We start from the raw sequence: 26,669 nt of genomic DNA on the forward strand, positions 1-26,669 counted from the left end.
TATGCGACGGTCACGCTGTTATTGCTTTGGCGCTAACTTTGAGTGTGTGTGTGTGTGTCTGTAGGCCTCCACACACTGGCAGCAGCAGAAAAGCGCGAAGCGACCTGCTGCCGCTGCCTTCACCCTCTCTCTTTGCCTCTTCCTCCCTTTTCCTCACTCGATCTCTGTGTCTCTTTCTCTCTCCCGCTCTTTATTGCTGTCTTTTAGTCGGCATCTCTATCTTGTGCTTCTCCGTTAACTCGTTTGGCGACTTGTTTTGTTTGTGCTGCCTGCCATACAAAAAAAATAAAAATAAAATAAAAAAATACAAAATAAAATAAAAATAAATAAAAACGCTGTAGCACATTAAAATAGTCTGCTAGAAGAACTGTTGACTTCCCTTTTGACAAACGTACGCCGGCCAACAAATCGACGGCGTCGGCGTCAGTGTGTACATATCTAAATATCTTTAGTTTTGTACATGAATATATTCTCCCTGCACACCAAACTATAGCTTAAATTACACACACATATATACACATCTATACGCTGGTTACATTTGCGGTTTTCTCGACTTTGCAAAGAGAACTTCCTCAAAAATTTACATATGGAACTTTTCCGGTAATAAAAGGAAGTCTATTGTCTGTGAATGAATAGGCCATTAAAGCAACATACACAGACAGATACATATCTGAAGACGATACAGTAGTCTGATTTAAATATTAACATAGTTATCGGTTTTTGTGCTCAGCTTTTATTTAACTTCAGGCTCGAAAAATAAATAAAGAAATACAGATAAAATCAATTCTTTAAACATGTGTTAAGTCTAATAATAACCGTATTGCCACTAAAATCACAAGTGAAAGCTTTGAAAATCATCTAAAACCAGTCAGAATATTGGAGTTGAATTCTATCGAATTTCTTATACTCTGTTGCCAGTTTTCAAACAGGTGCAGAAGATCTTCTCAATAAATCGAAATTTAACGGTAAATGTCTTTGTCTTCTGTAATTTTATCGATTCATTTTGGGGACTACCGTTCTTTTCAGACTTTTGGAATGAGAAAAAGAGAAACAGAATTTATAACAATTATTCCAATCAGACTTTTGGAAAGTGAGAACATAACATTATTCCCCAAAAATGGAGTTCTAATTACTCTATAGTCAATATAGATATATTAATTTCCTTAAAAGGGGTTTATTATTATGGCATAATCATAAAATAAATATTATTTTATATAATTCTCTTACACTTGTATATAATATTTGTTGTTACATTAAGCAATTGCTTTAAATTAATCAAGAATTGTGCAAAAGATATGAAAATACAACTTTTCATACGCCGAGACTTGTCGATAACTTTTTTTTTAATAATTTCCAATGTAAACTTGTTCTAAGAGTTTGCTAAAGTGAATTCAATGTTGGCTTTGTTACTGTTCAGTGGCTACACATGCGTATTGGCGACAATAATCAGTGCTCCATTCCAGGCCTTATTTATAGCCCTATTCTTTATTCTTTATAAGCCCGCATATCCCAATAGTCCCATTAACCTGCTCAATTGCGAAACTAGTCTGGAGCATTAAATAGACGCGTCAACCATTTTGGGTTGCAGCTTCGTTGAAAGCGAAAATAGCGCAACAGAACAGAGAGGCAAAAGAAAAACTGAAGAAAAAGAGTAAAAAAAATGGTGCTAGGTGCTTGCTTGCCTGCTTGGACCTGAGAGAAGTCTTGCGAATGTATCTTGCAGATACATATCTAAAATTGCCACATTGCAGGCAGTAAGAACCAGACACAAGTAACTAAATATAACACAAACACACACACACACATAGAAACACACGCACAGATACACACTTACTAATGTATGCGCGTCTGTCTCTAGGTTCCCGCTTGCAATTTCATTTTCATTGCAACTTCATGCCCCTGACATCGGCCCATGCCAGCAGCAGCAGCAACAGCAGCAGCGTCCCCTCCTTCTTTTCCTGCTCTTCCTCCTTCAACGACCCTTGCACACACACACATACATACGTAGTGCTTTACATTGCTTGACTTCGTTTACTTATTTTTTTTTTTGCTTGTTTCGCTGTCTGCTTGTTTCTACGCTCATTCTTGTAAATTGCAAGTTGCTGCCCGACGGCCTATTGAAGCTCGCTGTCGCTGTCGCTGTCTGCGTCGCTGCTAGTGCAGTCGGCCATGCAGTTGAGCTGCCTCGTTGTCTGCAGGCTTCTCCCTCTCTCCTTCTCTCTCTCTCTGTCTCTGTCACTGCACTGGCTCTGCTGCAAGTGTGTGAGCGAGCGAGCGAGCGAGCGAGTGCTCTGCTTGCCCTAACCTACACCACAGAAAATTTATTGCGTCGGCTCCACTTCCACTCGCAGCACACACACACACTTCACTTGATTTCTCATATGCTGCTCGCCCTCGTATCTACGAGGCATACATTTTTTTTTCAGTCAGCTTATTGTTGTTGCTTTGTTTTTATTTCTTCATTAGTTTTCGTTGTGGTTTCATTGATGCAATATGTATGTATGTATTTTTTTTTTGCTATTCTAATTTTATGTCTCTCTCTCTCTCTCTGTCATTGCAGAATTGTAATCAATCGAAGCGTTCAATTAATTTTACGATTAATAAATTCTTTATAATACATGCTATCGGGCAAGCGTGCAATAATTGAAATATAATACCCTTCGATTAGCTGGCCATTAAGTATTTTCCTTATAACTAAGGTGAGTTTTCTTATCGTTCATATTTCTATTTTCATATATAGTGTCCAGTAGTTCAGTTTGGCTAGTATTCTGCAACTGATCGTAAGGCCCATTAGCTCAGCTGGTTAGAGCGTCGTGCTAATAACGCGAAGGCCGCGGGTTCGATCCCCCCATGGGCCAAAATAAATTTTTTTTTGACAGTTTATTTCTAAAATAGAAAATCGTTATTTTATGAAAGTCCTGCAAACAAAATGGCGTCAATATGGCCCATTAGCTCAGCTGGTTAGAGCGTCGTGCTAATAACGCGAAGGTCGCGGGTTCGATCCCCTCATGGGCCAGTATATATCTTTTTGCACAGATCCTTAAACTATTTAAATGTGCTTGAACCATATTTAATATTATTTTCATTTTGTAAATATTTATGGCATTAAAAAGTGTATTTATTAATATTTTTTTTAATAATTATGGTGTGATCCTCATTTTTTATAAGTGTTGCAACTCTTTGTCAATAAAGCCCTCAAATAAAATGATTTTCACATGGCCCATTAGCTCAGCTGGTTAGAGCGTCGTGCTAATAACGCGAAGGCCGCGGGTTCGATCCCCCCATGGGCCAGGATTGTCTTCTTTTTTATTTTGCAGATTAATGTTTCCTTTCATCATATGCATTTTTAAATTCATGTAAGACAAGCAATAAATGTGTATAACAGCATGGGATTTGGCTTAAGTCTGAATAAACTTGATAATAAACGATATCTGCCATTTTTGTATTTTCCTTTAGATTTGGGTAGCTATAAGTTATTCAATATTGACGCAAGCAACCATAGAAAGCTATGAATTGATTACTAATAATAATAATATTTTGTATGTCCCATCAGGTTTTTTTTTTTATTAATATCTAAAATATTGTAATGATATTCTCAAAACGTATATTGCTATTGTTTTCTGGAGCAAACTTTTGGGCAAACTACTGTTAACATGGCCCATTAGCTCAGCTGGTTAGAGCGTCGTGCTAATAACGCGAAGGCCGCGGGTTCGATCCCCCCATGGGCCAATGATTTTTAATTTTTTTTATATTTTTTATTTTTAATGTATTTGTACGCGATTTAAAATTATTAACATCGATTTTTTTTTTGCCATCTTTTAATTGCTCATATAAATATGCGTTAAAATCCAAAATGAACAAATACGACTTTAGTTATTTAATAAGGTCTGAAAGATAAAAAAAAAAAAAAAACCAACCGTTTCGTTGGCCCATGGGGGGATCGAACCCGCGCCCTTCGCGTTATCCGCCCGACGCTCTAACCAGCTGAGCTAATGGGCCAGTTGATGTGAAAGTGACAAATGCCATACTAAAGAGTCCCTATGCATATTTTGTTATTTTTATAAGTGAATATTTTCACAAAAAGATAACAGACACAACAACAACAAAAAATGTGTTTTCGCCCAACGTGGGGCTCGAACCCACGACCCTGAGATTAAGAGTCTCATGCTCTACCGACTGAGCTAGCCGGGCTTGATGATGGTAGCTGGCGAACACTGCATCTGCCTATAAAGTATCAGTTTTGTGTACGTGGCAGCGACACGTTTTTATTGTCTTTCTTTTTTTGTAGACGTTATTTATAGGCACATGCCTGTGGCTACAGATTGGAGGCTTGATTAGCTTTGCTCACTCCCTCTCTGCCTATCTCTCTCTCGGTCTTTCGAATTTTCTGTAATTGTCTTCTTGTGCGGTGTATTTTACTGCTTCCTAATGGAAATGATGTATAAAATTACGCGCCTACCTCAACGATGAATATAAGCTACAATGCGAAAGGGTTTTATTGCTTCAGAAGGGGTTATTAGGGTTGTCTGTGAGGAGAAGGCATTTGCAAGAGCAGCCATCACAAAATCCGACAGTCGCCCCCGCGACTGTCCCAAGTAATTTTGCTATAAAATATTAAAACGAAACAATGTGCGAAAGGAAACAAAACAAAATACATAAGCGGCGGCAGCGGCATGCATATTGAAACAGAAACTCAGACATTGAAGCGATGAGGGAGCCACAACGGAACCAGAGGGAAAGAAAGAGAGAGAGAGAGAGAGTGTGTAGTGGGCAGACAGGACAGGCAAAAGAGACGACGTGCAGACAGACAGAAAGAGAGAGAGGGAGAAAGAGAGGGGGAGACAGAGGGAGAGAGCGAGAGCAGGCAGGCAGAAGATAATCAGCCTGGCAGACGGCTTCTTGCTTGCTTGCACTACATGCAAAAGAGTCGGGCATTCCGGAATGAATATGTTATGTAGCAGGGATGAAATCATTTAAAAAAAAAGACGAGATGAATCGCTAAATGATAATGAATTATGCAAGATATTTTTAGGAAATAGCTTAGTAAGTTTATTAAAAATAAGGAAATATCTCTTATAACTAGGATAACTTACAAATTGCCCAAAGTGAAAGTATTTATTTCAATCAAGTATCTTAAAGCTAATTCTAAAAATAGTACTACTGTAAGTTAATTTGTGAGCAGTATAGGATATCATGTTAGTGGCCAGGTTGATGTGCAGAGTCTTTCGAATTCTATTGTGAACGAAACAAGTAATAATGGGGAGCATAACATAAAGCAAATGAAAGGCAGAAGCTTATTTGTGCAGACAAATTGTTTGTGTTTATTGTCGTTGTTGGCGACTCGGCGACCTCCGCATCAAGTCTAGACCTACCAGGCATAATGCCTGTCAAACATACGGACATGCTTACTTACTTACATAAATACTCGCTCACTCACTCACACACTGTGTCCACTCGCTCGTTATCTTTATCTTTCGCTTGCTTTCGCATTTTCCATGCCACAGCCGGTGGCAACAAGAGTTTCTGCAGCAGACACAAGGCCAAATAAGTTGGGGTAGGTTATATTATGCTCGTCAAATAATGAGATAAATAAAAATATGTTGTTTGATTTAGCAACAAACCCCGTTTTATAAATTTACAAAACACATTTGAGAAGTTTTTAATTTCAAGCAAAAAGCTAATTTTTCGCCCAACGTGGGGCTCGAACCCACGACCCTGAGATTAAGAGTCTCATGCTCTACCGACTGAGCTAGCCGGGCAGCTGTTGAGACCCTGAAATTTTCGACAGATGGAATTGCAGTGGAAATCTTATCCAAAATAGAATAGTTCTAAAGAATCTATGTTTGTCTATATAGTAATTATCTTTATGTAAATTGAGCAAGTTCGATATATTATTTGATTTTATTGATCCTATTTATATATTGATATAAACCTTATGCAAACTTGATAACCAAATTATAATATCTTCCAAAAAGGGTTTACAAAATACCTGTTGATATAAAATCGCAATACACATTTTCAGTTATTTTTATTTTGATAGAAAGTAAACAATGTAAATAACACCTGTACACTCACCAGTGCCATGTGTTATGGAACCTTGAATAAGCTGAGTAAACACGAGGCACGAGTGTGTGTACCCAATACTATAAAGTCTATTTGACAAAAGTCAATATTTAGCCAGATATCCCAGCTGTATGAAATGACCTAAAATTTCTAAAAATAATTTTAAAAACGATCTTTAACGGGATATCCTGCGCAATAAATTTAGCTACAGAAAATTGCCATTGATCGTCACCAAGCCCGGCTAGCTCAGTCGGTAGAGCATGAGACTCTTAATCTCAGGGTCGTGGGTTCGAGCCCCACGTTGGGCGAGTATTAACTTTTTTCTTTCTATTTCTATTTATTTGAATAATGTTTTTCCCTCCTCTTATATAATGATTTTTATTCTTTATTGAACCTTGACAGCCGCATTTCTTGCTGCAGCGAGTGCACATACAACGACACTGCATTGTTTGAGAGTAATACAAAACTTATGTCTGTGCAGGGGAAAATAAAAATGTGATTTGAATATTGAAATGAAATGCGAGAGTCAATGGCAGGCGATTGATAGATAGATATGAAGAGAGAAAAGGAGAGACAAAGACCGAATACAGCAATGATAATAAAGCCAGCATCGAATGCAAATGTGAATAAGAGCACGTTTAGAAAATGCATTAATTTGAATGCATAACAGAACTACGCGTGCAACACCAGAGTATAGCGAAAATATTAAAAACGTTTCAGTTTGCCATGCAAATCAAATGAAACGAGGCGAATGACTGAACTTAACCTTAAAACACACACACACACACACACACACACACACACACACATACAAAGCGCAGCCATAAAAATACGTCCATTAAAACTATGCATTCGCAATTTGCAAACTTGTGTCATTTACTGGATATATATGTGTATTTCCTATATGGAGATCGACTAATTTGTTTTGACTATGCAAATTGCGGTTAATGCACTGACATACAATAAAAACAACACAATATTTAACGTGCAAATTTGCAATTGCACAATTTTTTTGTATGAATGCAAATGAAATAGTTTAAAGGGTGTAAAACTAAGCATTTGAATATGTGGAGATATATCATTAAAGTTGCAGCTACAGTTGGTAAATTCTGAGATCATTTCTAATCTATGAGATCATTAGGTTGAGTTGCGCCCAAACTTAGTAGGGAATGTGTTTGGGCATATTTTAGATTATATATTTTGTTCTGCTAGTACGACTATATTTACCAACACTGGCGCCCAAATGCGCCTTTGAGTTGGTTCCTTACATCTCCCATATTGTCTAGTGGTTAGGATATCCGGCTCTCACCCGGAAGGCCCGGGTTCAATTCCCGGTATGGGAAATATGGTGCTGAAAAGTTCTAAATTCTTTTTTTTTTTAATTTGGAGCTTGTTTTTATTAATTGATTTTTAAGCGTATCTTCAGAGTTTAAGTGTAGTTCCCTCAAGTTCCACCGTTAAGCTGTTGACGCCCCATTGTAGTTGTCCCTTTGCTTCCTCCCCCCTTATTCAAGCCATTTTTCGCGCATGACGAAATGCTTAATAGCAATAGCAAAAAAGACGATCGACAGCGATAAGTCTTGCACTTATGTCTGCAGCCAGTTTTAAGTGTGAAGCAAAAAAAAAACTCGCCCTACAACTTGCCGAGTAAATTGAGCTAAAGGGTCGCCGCCCAACTAGTTTTATATAATACAAATGACCTTGTCGCAAGCTTATTACTGGTTGTAGCGAGATGTGATCGTGCAAATTTTGTAAAAATGTAAATGCGATAAAAAGTTGAGTTCGCCCCCGGGTGGACTCGAACCACCAACCTTTCGGTTAACAGCCGAACGCGCTAACCAATTGCGCCACGGAGGCTGCTGGGAGTTCTGGGAAGAAATACTAAACATAGACGGGGTTCTATAATTAATGTAAAGCCGATAATCACTAGTTACGAAACAGTTTGAATATGTAGAAAACAATAGCAACTGTGTAAATCGAAGTAAAAAGTAGCTTAAGCCAATTAAAAACTCTGTATAAATGCCTGATATAAAATTGAGTAAATCGAAAAAAATAGAAACGTCTTCGATCCTGCCAGGAGTCGAACCTGGAATCTTCTGATCCGTAGTCAGACGCGTTATCCATTGCGCCACAGGACCGATTGATCAGCTTAGAAACTAATGAGCCACTTAAAGCTCATTGTACAAATTAAAGCTTAGAAAAGTTCTAAGGGTTGTGTGCTGCCTTCTCTAAACTATTTTTGCTTTTCTTGGAAAGATCTAAATGCTGTTTGCATCTTTCATAATTATTGTTATTTTATTGAAGTAAATAACGTAATACTTTTTGTTACAAGAACAAAACCGGTTTCAAGACCAATGTAAATATATACAATTTAAATATATATACTAAAAATCTCGTTATTTTTTTCAGATAAGAAGCAATAACTTTAAAGTTTGATTATGAGGTGAGTAAAAGAAACATGTTTGTTATAGATTTAAAAAATTCGTGTCATAAAATATAATATTTTAATATTGTAATTATTTGCCAACATTATAATTTTATTTGCATAATAATAATTAATATTATATCTTATTTATACAACAAAAAACTAGAAACATGTAGCATAAATGTTGCAGCATTTTCGGTCTTTTCAATCCCTCCTTGTAGATATTGCGTGCTGCAACTGTTTATTCACATAATTCCCTATTTTCCGCTCTGCTCTGGCAAAAACCTGTTCAGCTTGAACAACTTCATATCACTTCAAGTTGCGAGCCTTGACTTGGCCATAAAATATGCAAAAACTTTTTAGCAAGTCATTTGATAACATGCTAACTGACCGTACCCTCAAATAGAAAGAGAGAGAAAGTGACAGAGAGAGAGAGAGAGAGAGAGAGAGAGAGAGAAAGAGACTGAGAGAGAGAGAGAGAGAGAGAAAGAGACTGAGAGAGAGAGAGAGAGAGAGAAAGAGACTGAGAGAGAGAGAGAGAGAGAGAGAGAGAAAGAGACTGAGAGAGAGAGAGAAGAAAAGAGAGTTGAAACCGAAATTCGCAGCCCCACAACAATTTGCACACATAAACCTTTTCATAATGCACGAGTGAAATTTATCGATTTTGATTTTTTTTTATTTTGCCCCCTCTAGTGCAGCAGCATTTTCAATTCCATTAAACGGCGCGACGAGACACGCGTCCTTGCCACCCAAAAACCACCCAAAACATTGTCGTCGTCGCCATGACGGCAGAGGCCAGGTGGAAGACCTTTCTACTTCTCTCTGTCTCTCTGCTTCTGGCTGCGCCTCTGTCTCAGTCGCAGTCTCAGTCTCTATCTCTTGTTCGGTCTGTGGGGGGCTCGGCGTTGGTCATTGTCAACGCCCAACCAGCCGGCACTGACTGAGTGCTATTTATGTCTTCTATAAAATGCAGTAAACAGAGTCTAATCAACTTGTGTGCTAAAAAAATGCCCTACACAAAATCCCACGCTGAGCTTTCGTCGTTCGCCAACGACCATACTACGCTGAATACATCGGTTCTCGTCTGATCACCGAAATTAAGCAGCGTCGGGCGTGGTTAGTACTTAGATGGGGGACCGCTTGGGAACACCGCGTGTTGTTGGCATCGTCCAAAAACACTTTTTTGTTGTTTGTTAACATATCTTATTTTATTATTTATATCACTCATTTTTTAAATTTAAATAAAAACGAATTTAATAGTCCAACAACACGCTTACGGGGTATCTGCGCGGCGAGTCGCTTTCGAGTATATCACGTCTATTCGTTTTGCTTGCATTTGTACTTAACTTTTTTTGCGTCGTTAGGTTTTCTGTCGATTCGCCCCAGTCGCTCTTTGGCGCCTGCCTTTGGTGCATTGTTTGGGTCAAGGATGTTGAGGAAATGGCATGCTGTGTATTACTTGCCGCATACTTTTGCTGAGCATGCTGCAGGGGTGTGGCGAAACCTCAGGCTTGCACATTTTTGGCGGCACTTGACTTGTGCAAGCTGTGAACTTTTAACAGTCGTGTTAAAATTTCAATGCCAAAAGCAGTAACGTCCTTAGCCATTCGCCTCGCCTCCTCCATGAAGCGTTCACACTTTGAGAATATGCGCCAAGAAATTTCAACGCTGTTTGGCTTGCAAATATTCGTGGATATGCAGCATGCATAAAACATGAAGAAATGTCTGGCCGAAAGATTGTTGTCAATAATGATAACCGGTGGGGGTCATAATAATATTCTGAGATACGACTACAGGTGCCAAAAGGGACTGGCTAATATTATACCCAAGTTGCATATATTATGATATTCTATTATTGTTTGTTTTTCTTTCACTTAGCTGAAGCAATCTGAGTGGTGCATGTGTAATGTGAGTTTAATCTTTTGTTTTCTGTGTTATTTTTATTAACTGACTTTATTCTTTCGCAAAAATACCATTCAATGCTTATGCATATCATAGTAACAAAAGTACCTTACATTATTGTAAGTTAAACAAGGGATTCACAAGTAGATATTAACAACTACCAAATATATAATCCCACTCTAAACGCTGGGCTATCGCCAACGACCATACTACGCTGAATACATCGGTTCTCGTCCGATCACCGAAATTAAGCAGCGTCGGGCGCGGTTAGTACTTAGATGGGGGACCGCTTGGGAACACCGCGTGTTGTTGGCATTGCCCAAAAACACTTTTTTGGTTGGGGCACAGTGGACGAGGCACGTGTTTACGGCATTGTTCTCTTTAGGTAACAGATTCTGTGTTTTAAATAGATTATTTTATTTATACTTACCTTCTTATACATTTTTTATTATCAAGTATTTAACTAATTAATGAAAATATCATATCTTTACTGCATTTAGATATGGAAACCCGATAAAAACTATATTTTTTGTTGTTGTTTATCCTTGGCATGATTTCTTGGTGACCGAGCCACGTTCAGCTATTAGCTTGCAGAGGCTTCTGCGTGTTATTTTTAATTGTTGCCCCAAATACTGTGTGACTCTATCGATCTAAATTTATATTATTTGCCAAAATGTTGTTCTTGGCGCTTTGGGGCTTAGCCATTTTGCCACCCCCTCACAACCAACAGCTGTTTAACCCTCTTTCTGTCTCTCTCTACTGCTGAAACAGAAAATAAAGACAATTTGACCTACCTGTGTCATTTACACAGGTGTTAATGGCATGCACGACATTCCACATACCAGGCTGATTTCCTCGCCTCGCCACCCCCAAGACCCGCCACCACCAATCTCTCTCACAGAGCAGCGCTCATGCAACTGCCACTCGTCGTCGTCGTCACATGATGCATCCGCTGACATGACAAACGAGAAAAACAAAAAAAAAACGGCTCCCGCCGCCTACACTTCCGTTTTTGTATACAACAACGCCCTAAAACAAAAAGAAAATCTACTGAAACGAGAGTGAATGCAATTTTGTTGCCGCCGCCGCCACTGCTGCTGCTGCTTGCTGTTACTGCGGCTGTTGCGTCGCTGCCGCGAGCGCCAAAAATAAACATGCAGCGTTAAATAGGCCGTAGCAAAACTACTCACTCAACTATACTCGACTAAGTACTAGTTGTAGTTGAGTGCGCTCTCTCGATGCTCTCTTTGCTTTGCTCTGCTTTGCTCTCTCTCTCTCTATCTCTCTCTCTCTCTCTCTCTCTCTCACCCCAAGTGCAAGAGCAGGCCTGTAATTTACGTCATGCACTGTGCATGGGCAAGCTTTTAGTTCGCTACATCTCTCGCTCACACTCTTCATTTGCTTTTTGGGCATTATTGCACATTGGAACGAGAACTGACGTTTTGCTTGGCGCTTGCAACACTATTACATGTACACGCCTATGCATGTGTGTGTGTAAGGTATTTTTTTTGACATGCTTGGGTGCTTTCAATCTCTCTCTCTCTCTCTCTGTCTCTCTGGCTGTCTTTCGCTCTCTGCACAACTATTTGGCGGTGTCCGCGTGTCCATTGTAAATTGCTGTAAGTTGCATGCGCCGCTCGCCGCTTACATTTGCATATAGCGCAATGCATGTGCATGTGTGTGTGTGTGTGTTTGTGTTTGTTTCGAGTGTAAAATTATTCATTTTTTTTCTAAGGTTCAGTCGCAGAGTTGAAGGTCAGTTGATGTTTTATGTCATTCAACTTGCCGTCGTTGTCGTCGACGTTTTCGTTGTTGTTGTTGTTGCTTGTACATTTTCGTCACTGCTGCGCTTTGCGTTTTTTTTATATTGCTTTTGTTATTGTTGTTGCTACTGTTTATAAATGTTTGCCGCGATTCGCTTGCGTGTTAAGAAATTCAACTGGGGCGTGGGGCCCCCGTATCCACTCTTCTTCCCATTCCCATTACCATTCTCTTTTCCCATCTCATTCTCAGTCCCTCCCCTCACCATGTGCATTTTTTGAATTTAATTTTCGGAAATGTTAAATCAGCCAGCAGAGCCTTAGCTCATTGCAAATATGCAGAAAAAGAGAGGGAATTTAAGTTTTTATTGCATATATTGCAACTTAACTAACGTTGTTCATTAATGCTTTAAATAAAAATAGTTTGCTTTGTTAAATATTATTATACTTTGGTAAATGCATTTTGTATTTCTCTGTGCAAAGCCATAATTCATTGCAAATATGCTGGAATAGTAAGGGGAAAGGGAAGTGGGTTGAGCAAATTCTGAATTGCATTTAATGCAACTTCTACTAACATTTGCTATTCATGAAAATTACAAATAATTGATACTTTAAATAAAAATAGTCTGTCTGGTTAGATATTTTTCTTCTTATTGCATTTGTGCTTTTCTGCACAGGGTTTGTTGCTTTTGTTGGGTCACTTTATTGGATTCCCTTGGTTAATAAGTTCAATAGACGATTATTACGAATTACTTGAGGGGTGTGTGGGGGTAAAGTGAGGTTAAGTGCTTGCCCCTTTGGCTTGCATGCGGGCCAAGCAAAGTCACGTCAAAACAATAAACAATGAAAAAACCAACACAACAGTTAAGTTATATTATGTACTATAAGACTTAACTTTCTATACACCTGAAGCCCAAAAAACACAAAAAACACCTGACCTTTTCACTTGTCTAAAGTGTTGAAAATAAACTAAAAAATTTGCCAAATTCCCACGAAATGAAGAAAACAGCAACAACAAGAACAAAAACAACAGCAACAACAACACGTGTGCGTCTCATTGTCAGCGTAATCTTAATGCACTCAAGACGGACAGAAGAGAGCGACTAAGCGCAACAAAGAAACCAAAACGCGCAAAAATTAAACTCATACATACAAACACACATACATACATATATGCATACGTACAAACATACATTCCATTAACGAAAAAAAAGCATTAAAATCAAAAGTCACATAGCAGCAGCGGCTGCGACGTTGGCAGCGCAATCAACACAAAAAGTGTGTTACAAAGTCAAAAGCACAGCAACAACAAGTAGAGCTTAAATACCACAACGAAAAAGAAACCAAAGAATACCAACAACAATACCAACAGCAGCAGCAGAAGCAACAACTACACACAACCAAAAGCGGCAGCAGCAGCAATAACCAGCCAGTCAGGCAGGCATAGCACACACAATGAGCCCAAGTCGAAAACCAGTTTTTTGAAAAGTTCCGCACGCTGGCCCCAAAGTTGGTGCTATGGTGTGTGAGTGCACAGTGGGCCGCAAATGCCAAATTTGTGCAATCAAAAATCAGAGCAGTAAAATGAAGAACTAATCTTCTTAAATAAAAAACATAATAATAATATTATTTAAAATTACAAGTATAAATAATTTTCCATATGAAATGAACTGCACACACACCACGGTGCAGCATATCGACAGCGCCCGATTGCTGCCGCTTTGGCTACTGCATATCTCTGTTGTTGTTGTTGCTGTTTGTTCGCGCGAAAGTTGAGCGCAGCTTAGCAGTCAAAGCATTGCCAAGTAGAAAAATTGAGCAGAGCGCATGCGTCGCAACCAAAAGCAACACAGCAATAACAATTGCAAGCAGCGCTCTCCACACTCTCTCGCCCCCGCAAAAGAACAGAGAGAATGAAAGAGATAGAGAGGCGCGCCAAAGAGCGCCAATAGAGAGAGTGAGAGAGTAACAGGCAGCAGCAGCAGCAGCCGCAGCAGCAGCAACGGGCTAACGGCAACGGCGGCCTTTTAGTTTTAGTTTTTATGTGCGGCTCTCGTGTAATAAAAATTACATTGCGCGTCGCTTATGTCGCTGAAAAGTGCAGAAAACAAAAAAATATACATATATATAAAGAAACAAATTGTGTGCTAGAAATAACAGCCAAAACAAAACGTAAAGTGAAACAAATTTTAGTTTAATTAACACAACTCACATGCTCCCTCACGCCTCCCCGCCCCTCTGCCCTGTTTAAGTGCGTGTGTGTGAATTTGTTTTTGTCATCTATACGAGTGCGCGTTTGAGTGTGTGTGTCTGTGTCCAATTTGCTTGAGAAAAAGTTCTATGCGAACAACAGCAACAAAACAACAAACGAAATCGTTTTCACGTAATGTTAGTTAACAGAATATTATTAGTTAGCAGAGAATGTACATAAATAAACATGCATGTGTTGTGTTAAATTAGAAATATGTATGCGATCTTCTAAACAACTACAAAAACTGTGCCGTGCCAAGTGTTGTTGTTGTTGCTGCTGCTACTGCCAGCGAGTGACGTTGCTCTCCCTCTCTCACTCACAATTCCATTCCATTTGTTGGCTCGCATTGTTTACTGGGAGAGCTCCGCAGAACCGAAACTGAGAGAGCGAAAATGCAGCAGTATGTGTATGAGTGTGTGTTGCTGTTGCTGCTGCTGGTGCAGTCCATGCCATGCTGTCAGCAAGTGACGTTTACCTTTCTCCCTCTCGCCCTTCCGCCCACCCACTCGTCATATCTATGCAGTTGTTTGGCTCTCTCTGAGAGAGCGCTAGAATCAGTGGAAACTGTGCGAGTGCAATAATAAACGGCAGCCAGAGAGTGATAGACAAAAAGAGAGAGAGAAAGAGGCAGTGTGTGCGTTTTATTGTTGTTCACGTTGTTGTGGCGCGTGTAATGTTTATTAAATCACATACACATAAATGACATTTAAACGCAAAACTTAATGTGCACATTGAAAAAAATTAATTCATTCAAAAATTTTGCTGCGTTGTGTTTTTTTGTTGCTTTTTGTTGTCAATAAAAATTGCTGAAATGCACGTGTCTGTGTCTTGTTGGGCTGAGTGGTGGAGGAGGGGCTGTCGGCGTTGCCATTTGACTGAGACCCAATTGCATACCGCGCTCTCACTCGCTCTCACTCTCTCGACAAACAATCTCTCTCGCGGCTCCTCAACTGGAAGTTTTGTGCACGCTCTTTCGAGAGGAGAGCTCGTTGGCGCTCTCTCAGTGCAATAGCGCACAGTGTGTTAAATGTCATTTGAATAATGATTATTTGAAATTGAATACAGCTAAATATTAAAGTGTCAAAATTTGCTTTGATTGATTGATGGCCGACTGACCGACTGCTTGTTGCTTTTATTTACAGATTTTGGTGAAATATTACGACATATATACGGACAATTAATATAACTTACACAAAAGAAGTGAAGAGAAATAATATAAATAAAAAATAATTATTTGGATTGTATGACAAACGAAACGACATGCAAAACTGGTGAGTAATTTAGTAGGTGATAAATTTTAAATAATTATATCATTAGTTTTAAAGATAAGCATTAATTTAAGCGCAAACAGCTAATGATAATACTCAATTCAATTCACTTTTCTCAACTATGCAAAAATGGGTTTTCTTTGCATTTTTTCGCCCCCCATTTTTCTAGCTTCATTCAATTCACTGCACTGGAAAAAGTAAATAAGGGGGGGCAAAGAGAGAAGAGAATGTGAGAGGAAGAAGAACTGAAACTCTTCTTTTTTGCTAATTGTAATGTGCATAAATTGCAGCTGTTTTGTGTGGCGCGCCAATTGGCAATGCAGATGAGGTTATTTTTTTTAAAGTTCCCTCTCTTTTTTTCATTTTTTATTTTTGCACTTTTCTTCCTCGCTTTTCAAAAATAAAACTGCAACGGAAATGCATCGTTTACAGCATCGGTCCATCGGTCATTCAGGCAGGAGGAGGCAGGGGCAGGGCCTGGGAAGGGGAGGCCGTCAGATTTCAGACAGTTTTGTTTAGTCATACGATAGATAGACAAACAGACAGACAACAATAACAATGATAATAGCAGCAACAACAACAACAACAAAACTGCAGTCGGGATAGTAATAGAATTGAGTGCAAGTGCAACATGTCAGCGACAAAAGGCGAATAAACTTTGCCAATTGCAGCAACATCAACAACAAACAGAAAATGAAATAAATTCTATTTTCATCAACTGTGTGTTGAATAAATAGATTTCAATCTGCCAATTTCTATATATATGCCCTGTATATAAATTAATAGCCCAAGCCGGGTATAATCAGTTAAAATTTAATAGAAACTCAGCCGATATTTTAATGCCAATAATTCTTTGATAAGTTGGAGACTTGTTTTTGGGTTGAGACACCTTAACCACAATCTATTATATATTATATATATATATAAATATATATGTATGCAAACATAACTCTTAGTCGAGCAACGTCGATTTGATTTATTTTTGAGGAAAGAGCCTGCATAGAAAATTGTATAATTCGTTTGTTAATAGAATTTTGCAGCTAGATTGAATTCCGCAGCGGCGGCCACAAGTATGATAATCATGTTTATAACAAATCTATTCCCACACTCGAATATACCATGTGGCCTCCCCGCTTGCCATGATTCCCCTGGGATATATGTCCTTATATAAAAGCGCAGAAGCTATAACAAAATTGGGTCAACGTCGGCGTGTTGAGTGACGACCTTATCAAGGATTCTGGGTCAATATGCTCACACCACGCACACACCCACATCTCCAAATGTGCATGTGTGTATGTGTGTGTGCTTATTGATAATTGTGTGCATGTGTGTGTGTGTGGGTGGGTTGTCAAAAGAGGCGTGGCTATGCGTTCATTTGAGAATAGAACTAGCAATAATAAAGCACAACAACAAAGGGCAAAGACAAGGGAAATGCAAAGGGAGAGTGAGAGAGAGATGTTTGGGATGGGTTGGGTGGTTGCATGCCACTTGCAATTATTACGACGAGTACTTAAGGTGCATTAAACTGCTGCATTGACCCCGTTTAGCATCAGGTAATTGACATTTAGTCATGCGAACCATACAAAAATAAATATGGGAAGAAAAAATGCAAACCAAATAATTATTTCAAGCAAATAATATTTAATTGAAATTAATAGCCTGTGAGCTATAAAACTAACTAATAACTGTCAATTAAATGTGAATAATTAATATTGATTTATTTTAAAAGTAATACAAAGATGTATTTAAAAAAATATAAATCGCCCCCGGGTGGACTCGAACCACCAACCTTTCGGTTAACAGCCGAACGCGCTAACCAATTGCTCCACAGAGGCAGCTGACACTTTCTCGTCCAAAGTCTCTTTTTTAGTAAGCAGTGCATGTGAAACGCAGCCAAAGCAGTGTTTTATTTAATGAAAGCTCTTTTAGCTAAAACACTTTTTCATTGGATAACTAGCCGTGCTTTAGTCAGCTGGAGCTTTGTGTGTGTGCTTTTCGTTTGAAGTATGTACAAGTTTTGCGCTGTAAACGCAGCCTCCGTGGCGCAATTGGTTAGCGCGTTCGGCTGTTAACCGAAAGGTTGGTGGTTCGAGTCCACCCGGGGGCGGGTTTGATTTTTTGTAGATTTTTTTAACATGTTTTACAAATTATATTTTCTAACTTTTGTTTTTTATTGCAGCTATACGGCAACTGACAAGCTATGTAAAATAAAATGCTTATAGGCAACATGAAGGCGTGGCCATGTTGTCAAACGCCACCACAAGAAGAACAACAGCAACAACCACAACAATTTACAGCTTGTAGAAAATACATGCAGCAGGCAAAATGTACCGTTTGAATGCCACACAACAACAACAACAACAGCAGCAACAACAACAGCCAACAACTGGACAACAACAACAAAGCAAACCAAAACAGACAACCCAAATACCCAGTCACATTTTGTTGCAACAACAATTAGCCGCAGCCGCTGCTGCAGCCGCCGCCGCCGCTGCTGCAGGCGCTGGCAGCAACAGCAGCAGCAGTAGCAATGCCGCCTTGACGTTTGCAAATGGTGTTGAGGATAAATTAAAGCTATTGACAACTGCCACAACGACGACGTCTACGTCGACGTTGACGTCGACTGCAACGCCCGCAACAACAACAACAACAATTAAAACCGAACCCATGCCTGACGTCATCGCCTTGACCATCAACAACAACAACAGCAACAGCAGCAGTGGCATAGCGTCAACGTCGGCAGCAGCGGCCGCTGCTGCTGCTGCCGCGGCTGCCGCATCTTCTTCCTCCAACTCCAACGGGCATTTGGCTTTTGTGCCCACAAAGCGAGCGCGTCTCGATGCGTAAGTTTCTCTCTTGCTTTCCCTCTCCTCACTCTTTCACACATGTTGCATTGCATTGCAGGCCCGAGGATTGGATGTCAACGTCAAGTCCGGGCAGTGTGCCCAGCTCAGCGCCGCCGTTGTCGCCGTCGCCCGGTTCGCAGAATCACAGTTATAACATGTCCAACGGATATGCATCGCCAATGTCAGCTGGCAGCTACGATCCATATAGTCCCAATGGCAAAGCAGGTGAGTGTGTGCGAAAGAGATGCGTGAGCTGTGCACGCAGCGCCATCTAGTGTTCGTTTGTGTGCACGGCTAAGGTTACCAAGAATTGAACACAGATGGCGCCTTTGAGTTAAAAGCTTTTTTGTTAGCAGTGTAGTTAAAAGCTTCGTGCTTTATTACTGCCGAATTATTTGGGTACAAAAATGATTAAAAATATAAGTTATTTAGGCAAGAAAAATGAATATTTACTCATAAATATAGTGGTATAAAAGCTATTACTTTTCTGGGAAACACTCATCAAATACCACGATTCAGTTTTCTTTGATTTTCCTTTCCGTTGAAAGTCAATGTGTAATGTTTTTGAACTCTTAACCACTCCATAAGCATTGTAAGCTTTAGAAATTCCCAACTCCATATTGCCAATGTGTCGCATAAAACCGTTTATTAAGCGAACGACATTCGCCAACGACCATACTACGCTGAATACATCGGTTCTCGTCCGATCACCGAAATTAAGCAGCGTCGGGCGCGGTTAGTACTTAGATGGGGGACCGCTTGGGAACACCGCGTGTTGTTGGCATCTGTCCAAAACACTTTTTTGGAGCTTATGTTTATTTAATTATTATTTTTTTTTTAATTTCTGAAGCAATACTATTTTTTCTATTTTTATTTGTTTTGGTAATTTGTTTTATGTGGTTCTTCAATAGGTTTTTAGACTGATTTTAATCAAACGCATTTCCTTTGCTATTCCATTAATTTTTAATTTTGTTGAACATTTTTTATGTAATTTAAAATGTATTCCCAGAATTATCTTTTAAACTTATTTATTTTCTAGTATTATCAGCTCTGTTTGCTTTTTTTCTCAACCAAATATTGTTTACACGCCCAAAAGTCTTGAACTTGGTTTATTCTGTTTACAATTTGAAAGGGATAGGGATTAAGCAGTCTTTACAGTTCCGAGCCGGTTTATTAACCTTTTTGGCTGAGTCTGGCAATATACAGGCTGTGGATATGGAGAAGGGAAGACGAAGAAGTTAACAATATGCAGAAATAGAAATACTTGGAAAATGTGTCTTAAAATCACTACAAGGAAAACCGAAATTTGTAGACCTCAAACTGAATTAGACACGAGCTCAAACGAGACACGCACACACCAACAAGCAAGCAAGCAAACAAACAAGCAAATAAATATAAATGTGCTATGAACGTGCCTTTCACCTTTCACGTGAGAACGTGACCAGTTTCAAGGTCGCGCATGGCAGACACCCAAAAGTGGGGTTTGGGCCAGAAATGATGGGCGAAAAGTAAGCCTTGAAATTGCCAAAAATGCGCACAGACAAAGCAGACAAAGCAATAAAACGGGGACTGAGCCGTTTGTTGTGGGTGGTAACTGGCAGGCGGTAGGAGGTGTCAGTTAAGTGGGTGGGTGGCACTCGGTCTAACTGACAATGCCAATAAAGTTGAAAGTTGAAGGTCACCAGACAGCGTCGTAGTCGACGTCGCTGTCGCCGTCGACGTCGGTTTTTGGCATCGCATCGCCAGCCAAGTTGAAGGCTAAACCCAGACAATAAACTTTGAGGTAGCGAAAGCCGCCCAGCCACCCTGCCACACCCACACCACCCCCCGCCAGACGCACACTGTTCCCTCCGCGCCCTCAAGGCAACGCCCTGCGCAGCCTCAATTCCAGTCTGTGCCTGCGTCCCATTTCCATTTCCAGCCTTGGCCCCGGCCATGAAAACTCTGCTGCTGCTTTTCTCTGTGAGCCACTAAAATAAAATGGCCAAAAAAAAACGCGTGTTGCTTGTCGGCCCGAAAAATATCGATTGTTTTTCGGTTTTATTTTCAGTTGTGTTATTTTTTTACATTCTACGTTGTACAGCGTTGATGCCTTGCTGTCGTGGCCATATTGCATTGTGCGTGCGTCCTTTTTTGAACTCCTCTGTCTCCTCCTTCAAAGTCACAGAGTCCCAGTGGCTGGATGTGTCTGGCGGTGCGCGGCGTGGCACGAAACGAAACGGGGCATCGAGGAGCCCGCCCCAAAAGCAACGACCCATAAAAAGCCAAGCACACAGACATAGACAGAGGAGGGGGCGGTGGGGAGGGAGTAGGAGGGAAAGAGAGCAAAAGTGATAAGAGAAGGAAAGCGCGTAATGTAATGAAATCATGCCAAGGCTGTTAGTCGCAATGCGAACGCAGACAAGGACGAAGAATAAAGGATGTTTGTCGGATGTGGCATGTGGATGTGGCATGTGGATAGTGTGTGGTGTGTGGTGTCTGCCGGATTGTGCTGGCTGATAGCATGAGCTCAGGCGAGGCACTTAAGCAAGCGGACGCACAAATGCCTAAAATGTGCCACAGGGACTCAATGACGTAGGGACGCAACTCAGTAGGGTTCTCGATTTAGTATACCCATTAAAAAATATGTATGAAAAATGGGTATAATAATGTGATTAGCAGCAGAAGGCAGCTTCGATTATATATTAAGTTGATAAGGTGTTTAACTTTTGTCGATTTCGGTTAGCCACTCTGCACAAATAGTTGTCTAACTTTATTCTACACAAATCGATAAATATCGAAATTCAATTCAAACGTATTTATGCAAATCTGGCAGAATTAAAGGCCTCTAAATGGCAGCAGCTATCTATCTAGTAGTTCTTTATTGTAGTTTATTTCGTTAGCTATCCCTAAGTATGCCTAAAATCAATAAATATCGATATCAGAACACTCTCTTGTTTAATCATATCAAGGAAGTTTAAATATCTGCAGGGGATAATTTTGTTATGAGTATTCTTGTTGTATATAGACAGCTGTGATCTAATTTAGATTATTTATGCTATCGATTTATCCAAACTATGTATCGATTTATCGATATCTCACTTCTCTTTATGCACTCTGAGGACAACAAATCTAATAATTGGGCTATATATCAACATATATTTATTTTATGTGTACTTTTCGATTATTTCTACTCATTTGCCAAATCGATAATTATCGATATCAAATAATACATTCTGGGAGAATATAGAATTTTTAAATGCAATTCTTGATTAGGATTGATGAAAGAGCTCTAAGACAGAGGTCGTTATGGGTCGAAATCTGAGCACAGGGTATCTGCTGGTGCTCTCTTACTCTCTACCCCAAAAGGACTTTGGCTTGTTATTATTTTTTTTCTTTTGCAATTTCACTGGCAATTGGGTCTTCATGCTGCCTGCCTGCTGCCTGCTGCGTGTTCAATGTGGCGTATGCGCAATGTCTGCACAAATGAAATGCTCCCTAGTCAGATGAAGATGAAGAAGAAGAAGATGAAGGATTGGAGTAACTTGAAATGCTTTTGCTTTTGCTCCAGCTGCTCTCTGATTTTACGCCCAATTTTTCGTACATTTTCTTGACGTTTGCGCTTTGAGTTATGTATAAAATAAATATAAGTATGCGAAGAGCCGAGCAGAGCTGGTCTGGCATCTGTAATTGGTTATTTATATGTATGGTCAGCTTGAGTGCACCCAATGCGTCGGTGTTTGCCTCATTAATCTTCTATATATTGGGTATGTACAGGGTATATGTATATGCTAATGACAGCCACAAGGTCGACGCAGTTCACAACAGATGCGACCATCTCCTTGGTATGATTGGGATTGGAATTGGGATTGGGAAAGTCGACAAACTCGGACGAAAGTTGACGCTTCAAGTTGGTGGCGGGGGTTTTCTGGTTACAAATGGTAAAAAGCTAGAGAAAAAGTAAAAAGGTTGTGAGTGAGTAAAATATGTGAACTGAGTTTGAGCTTTGAGTAGCAAAGAAGCAGAGAGGAAAGAAAGAAGAAATATCTGTATAATGACTGAGAAACTTGGTAGACATAACAAGTCAACGAGATGAAATTGGTAAACTTGAGTAGCTTGTGGCAAATGTAAGTAATTATAATAAAATGTCAAGAGATTATTAAGGCTCTTGCTTCTGACATTTGCTTATTGCCAAAAATCGTATCAGCTTAGATGGATATGGCTATATATGAATAAGAAACAATTTTAATCGGGCATACAAAGTTAAATTGTAAAAGTTGGCGAATTTAAAAACATATTTAACATCGATTAACGATATACAAAAGAAATTGTGAGAGAAGTGGTGAAAGGGAAGCGATATGAAAGTCTATAAATGGATACTAAGACTTTCAAGATAACAAAATTGTAAAGAGAACCAACGAGAGCTTGAATAAAAAATATCAATTTATATTACTTTTTTATTATTATTATGGTGGGGATTGCACAGCGACCTACTCGATCTATTGTGCCCCCTTCTGAGCCAACAGCCTATCTTCCATCAGTTGAGGTCTTCTATGTCTCTGAAACATTCATAACATGCATCCCTAGGATGCTGCTGATAGAGGGGTATAACATTAATAAATGTGATAATAAGTAGTCAAATGTTGAATAAAGTGCATCTTAAAAGATGTAATATTATTATTTAAGGATACATTCTAATTAAAATCTATTTTTTAACCAACTTTTTCTCACTTTTCCTTTCAGGTAAGCCAACGATGTCTATCATTTTGTTTGAAAGTTGAAAGAGCTGTTGAGGTAACTATATATATATATATTATATATAGATAGATATATATATATCGCATGCTTATATCAAATAACCAATGGGTGTTTAACTGTTAATTGCATAAGAAATTCAGCACCCAATTGTCTGCCTCGGATTTCAGCAGATATTAGCATAATAAACTCGCCCCGAGCACTTTCCAGAGAAACCTAAACCAAAACCCAACTCGAATCAGTGAAGAGAATATGAAGAAGAAATGTGTGGCCAAAAAATCGATGGGATCGATTGAGCAATGACTGCAATTAGAGTATCGTGCCACAAAAATGTCTAGACAGAGCCAAGCCCAAAGGCCCAAAGAAGAAGAAGAAGCAGAAGCAGCGAGTGAACCAAACCCAGAACAAGAGCAAGAACAAGAGCAACAAGAAGAAGAAGAAGAAGAAGAAAAAGCATAAAATGCTCAGCCTTAATCTGTGCAGGACACGCAAAAGTAAAGTTAATGTTGTTGTTGCTATTGGTATTGTTGTTGTTGCTGTTGTTGCTTTTCAAGGTTTCGAGCGATGAATTTCAATTTGAATCATGTGCCTGAAACATGATAACGGCTAACCCCTCTCGCTCCCACTCGCTGCTCTCTCCCTCGCTCTCTCTGTCTCGCTCTCGCTCTCTCTGTCTGCCTAACAGTCGCTATCTGAGCTTTTGAGCAAAAAGTAAGAAGAAGCAGAAGGTTTCTTCTCAAAATGTATGCGAAACTCGTTTCCAGCTTGTGTTGTTTGTGGCTTGCATTTCCTGATTATGCCTTAGAATTTGACCAAAAAAAAAGAGAAGAAAAAAAAGTAAAGAACTTAAACCGATCTCACGTCTCTTGCAAAAATTTGTCGCTGCGGTTCTTCTTGTTGTTGTTGTTGTTGTTCTTGCTTTTGTTGTTGTTGTTGTTGTCTGGACTTTTGTTCAAGGTCTTCCGACAGCAGCTGCTTTTTTTTTTTTGGTTTTTTTTTGGCTGTTGCTCTGCTGATCTTCTCGCTGCTGCTGCTGCTGCTGCTGCTGCTTCTTATTGGTCTCTTTGGCAGATACACTTGTCTGCCCATTGTCCGCAGGGAACTTGATCATCAGCAACTTGATCATCATTATCATTATCATTATTAACGTGTGCGGCTGGCTTTAGTGTGTCAAATGGTCTGCACCAAAAAAAAGGGGTTGTTGCTCAAAAAAAAAAAGTAAAATAAAAAAATGCGACCAGAGGCCAGAGTTCCATTGTATGTATGTATATATGTGTGTGTGTGTGTGTGTGTGTGTGTGTGTGTGTGTGTGACCGGCACATGTTTGCGATTCTCCTCGGTTGCTTTCTCTGCTTCTTCGTTCTGCTGTACATAAGCCTCGCTAGATATATACATATGGCTTGACCTTGATCTTCAAAACTTACACATGAGTCCCTATGTACACACACATATATATATATATATGTATATATATATAGATATGTGTTGTGTGTGTGCTTATGTTTGTGGCGGGTATATGGGTAGCAAGAAGAGCGTGCAACCAATTGGTATTGGCGTACAGGAATACAGGGTGCTTACATTTCTGATTGGAAATCAAGGGAGGAAAACAGATTACAAAATTTATATAAGCAGCAGGCAGTGTAGTTAAAAGTTAATGAATATAAAAGTAGTTAACAGCAACTACAACTGAAATATATGCTTAGAGGAGTCTTCAAGTTGATGTCACCTTATTAACTTGCTAGGAGTGAGTGAGAGATTAAAGTAATCTCTAAATGATTGCAGCCTTATCAAATACTTTTTCAATTTTAACATACATATTTCAAATGCGCACCCAAAACATAAATCATATTAAAATCGTACAAAATCAAACGAAAATTGCATCGAAATACATTTCAAACCTTTTTTTTCTGAGCAGTAGAGAAAAAAATGAGAAAAAACCGAAGACTTTCAGTTTTATAGTTATTCCAAAAAAAATACGAAAAAAATGTTTTTGACGGATGCCAACAACACGCGGTGTTCCCAAGCGGTCCCCCATCTAAGTACTAACCGCGCCCGACGCTGCTTAATTTCGGTGATCGGACGAGAACCGATGTATTCAGCGTAGTATGGTCGTTGGCGAACGACGAATGCTTCGCATATGATTTTCTAACTGTAATTTGGAGGGTGGATGAAGAATGACAAAATAGACAAGTTTATTTGGCATTCAATTTACATAGAACGGTTCAGCATGGATTCGAACAAGTCAACTGACACAGACAAAAGCTTAAGCTGCGACCCCTGCATGAAACACCCTGTTAACCCACTGCGCTTGTAACCTAATTAACTTTCAACTGCACAAATGGACGACAGCGACTCAAAATGCTTTTGAAGAGCAACGAAAAAAGCAAAGCAACAAAAAAAAAAACAGAACAACCCGAAAAAAAAAATTGAAAAGTTACCCTGCGTCAGTTGAAGGGTTAAAAACAAATTTGAAACCCCCGGAGCGAAAGCGAAGCACAAACGTTACCTAATATCCCAAGCTAAACATGTACATGTGTGTGTGTATATATATATATGTATGTGTGTGTGTGTGAATACGTGGAAGCATAAATAGGCCAAATGCCATTAGCACAAAGCGCACACAAGCGAAGATGACGCTGTGCCGGGTTCTGCTTCTGCTTCTGCTTTTTTTTTTTTGGCTTTCCTGTTTTGAACAGGCATATATATAAACAAATACATATATATAACTATATACATATATATATGTGCACGATAAGTGCAACGTTTTGCTTGCAGAGAACCCGCACAATTAATTCCTGCAAAACAAACAAAAAAACACGACGGAAAAAACAAAACCCAAAAAGTGAAGACAAAAAAATAACTCGCAGTTTGTCCTTGAAATTCATGTGAATTTTAGAATAGGACGATTATGATTGTGTGTCCCTAATGCAGATGATAATGTTCTTTTGCTGCTGCTTTGTGTGTGTGTGTGTTTTTTATTCTGTTTGCAATAAATAATGTTAAAAGCCACGCCCACTTGGCGTTTTAGACCAGTTACGTGAGCTACGTGTCCGCAAATGGATTTCTGGTGTTCGCCTGGCAGCCCCATCATTGTGGGTTAATATGATATACAAGCAATAACTGTTTGTTGTTGTTTTTATTGTTGTTGTTGTTGTTGTTGAGGATTTTGTGACAGTTCAATTTGCATTTGGGTATATTTGCCATAAGCCTTGAGCCTTGAGCCGTCCTCCCTGGAGGCGCCACAAATTTATGTCCAGTTGATTGACATCTTTTTTGCGCAGCATTTGATTGGCATTAATGAGGGGAAAACCTTCTAAGCTGCAGCCACAAATTGTAGCCAGAGTAAAATATTATTGATTTGTGCATATTTCGTTTGCTAAATCATCAAATCATCATCATAAATAAATATATATATATGTA

At 39.3% G+C, this 26,669-nt stretch overlaps 1 protein-coding gene and 17 non-coding genes across 19 annotated transcripts in view; 11 read left to right on the top strand and 7 right to left on the bottom strand.

Annotated features, from left to right (window-relative positions):
• Positions 1 to 2,585: 2,585 nt before the first annotated feature.
• The window catches only part of LOC6560137 (ecdysone receptor), a 108,263-nt gene continuing 84,179 nt past the window's right edge, over positions 2,586 to 26,669 (top strand). The window contains exons 1-5 of one of the 2 annotated variants that reach the window (XM_032734343.2): positions 2,586 to 2,699; positions 8,473 to 8,506; positions 15,544 to 15,672; positions 17,849 to 18,512; positions 18,574 to 18,740. In XM_032734343.2, coding sequence (XP_032590234.1) covers positions 17,995 to 18,512; positions 18,574 to 18,740 — 685 coding nt within the window. In that variant the 5' untranslated portion in view covers positions 2,586 to 2,699; positions 8,473 to 8,506; positions 15,544 to 15,672; positions 17,849 to 17,994. Of the gene's footprint in view, positions 2,700 to 8,472; positions 8,507 to 14,270; positions 14,323 to 15,543; positions 15,673 to 17,848; positions 18,513 to 18,573; positions 18,741 to 26,669 lie in introns of those variants that run through there. The other variant, XM_032734344.1, reaches the window with a different exon arrangement.
• Positions 2,785 to 2,858, top strand: Trnai-aau. Its single transcript has one exon. It is a non-coding gene; the product is annotated as a tRNA-Ile (tRNA).
• Trnai-aau lies at positions 2,943 to 3,016 on the top strand. The gene has a single exon. It is a non-coding gene; the product is annotated as a tRNA-Ile (tRNA).
• Trnai-aau lies at positions 3,218 to 3,291 on the top strand. Its single transcript has one exon. It is a non-coding gene; the product is annotated as a tRNA-Ile (tRNA).
• On the top strand, positions 3,656 to 3,729 carry Trnai-aau. Its single transcript has one exon. It is a non-coding gene; the product is annotated as a tRNA-Ile (tRNA).
• On the bottom strand, positions 3,926 to 3,999 carry Trnai-gau. The gene has a single exon. It is a non-coding gene; the product is annotated as a tRNA-Ile (tRNA).
• On the bottom strand, positions 4,119 to 4,191 carry Trnak-cuu. Its single transcript has one exon. It is a non-coding gene; the product is annotated as a tRNA-Lys (tRNA).
• Positions 5,687 to 5,759, bottom strand: Trnak-cuu. Its single transcript has one exon. It is a non-coding gene; the product is annotated as a tRNA-Lys (tRNA).
• On the top strand, positions 6,299 to 6,371 carry Trnak-cuu. The gene has a single exon. It is a non-coding gene; the product is annotated as a tRNA-Lys (tRNA).
• On the top strand, positions 7,335 to 7,406 carry Trnae-cuc. Its single transcript has one exon. It is a non-coding gene; the product is annotated as a tRNA-Glu (tRNA).
• On the bottom strand, positions 7,847 to 7,920 carry Trnan-guu. Its single transcript has one exon. It is a non-coding gene; the product is annotated as a tRNA-Asn (tRNA).
• On the bottom strand, positions 8,129 to 8,201 carry Trnar-acg. Its single transcript has one exon. It is a non-coding gene; the product is annotated as a tRNA-Arg (tRNA).
• On the top strand, positions 9,535 to 9,653 carry LOC6559231. The gene has a single exon (XR_047062.1). It is a non-coding gene; the product is annotated as a 5S ribosomal RNA (ribosomal RNA).
• LOC6559232 lies at positions 10,587 to 10,705 on the top strand. Its single transcript, XR_047063.1, has one exon. It is a non-coding gene; the product is annotated as a 5S ribosomal RNA (ribosomal RNA).
• On the bottom strand, positions 17,431 to 17,504 carry Trnan-guu. The gene has a single exon. It is a non-coding gene; the product is annotated as a tRNA-Asn (tRNA).
• Positions 17,703 to 17,776, top strand: Trnan-guu. Its single transcript has one exon. It is a non-coding gene; the product is annotated as a tRNA-Asn (tRNA).
• Positions 19,181 to 19,299, top strand: LOC6560156. The gene has a single exon (XR_047065.1). It is a non-coding gene; the product is annotated as a 5S ribosomal RNA (ribosomal RNA).
• On the bottom strand, positions 25,248 to 25,366 carry LOC6559743. Its single transcript, XR_047066.1, has one exon. It is a non-coding gene; the product is annotated as a 5S ribosomal RNA (ribosomal RNA).

The sequence above is a fragment of the Drosophila grimshawi genome, unplaced genomic scaffold (assembly GCF_018153295.1).
Source record: "Drosophila grimshawi isolate 15287-2541.00 unplaced genomic scaffold, ASM1815329v1 contig_1367, whole genome shotgun sequence".
Classification (NCBI taxonomy): domain Eukaryota; kingdom Metazoa; phylum Arthropoda; class Insecta; order Diptera; family Drosophilidae; genus Drosophila; species Drosophila grimshawi.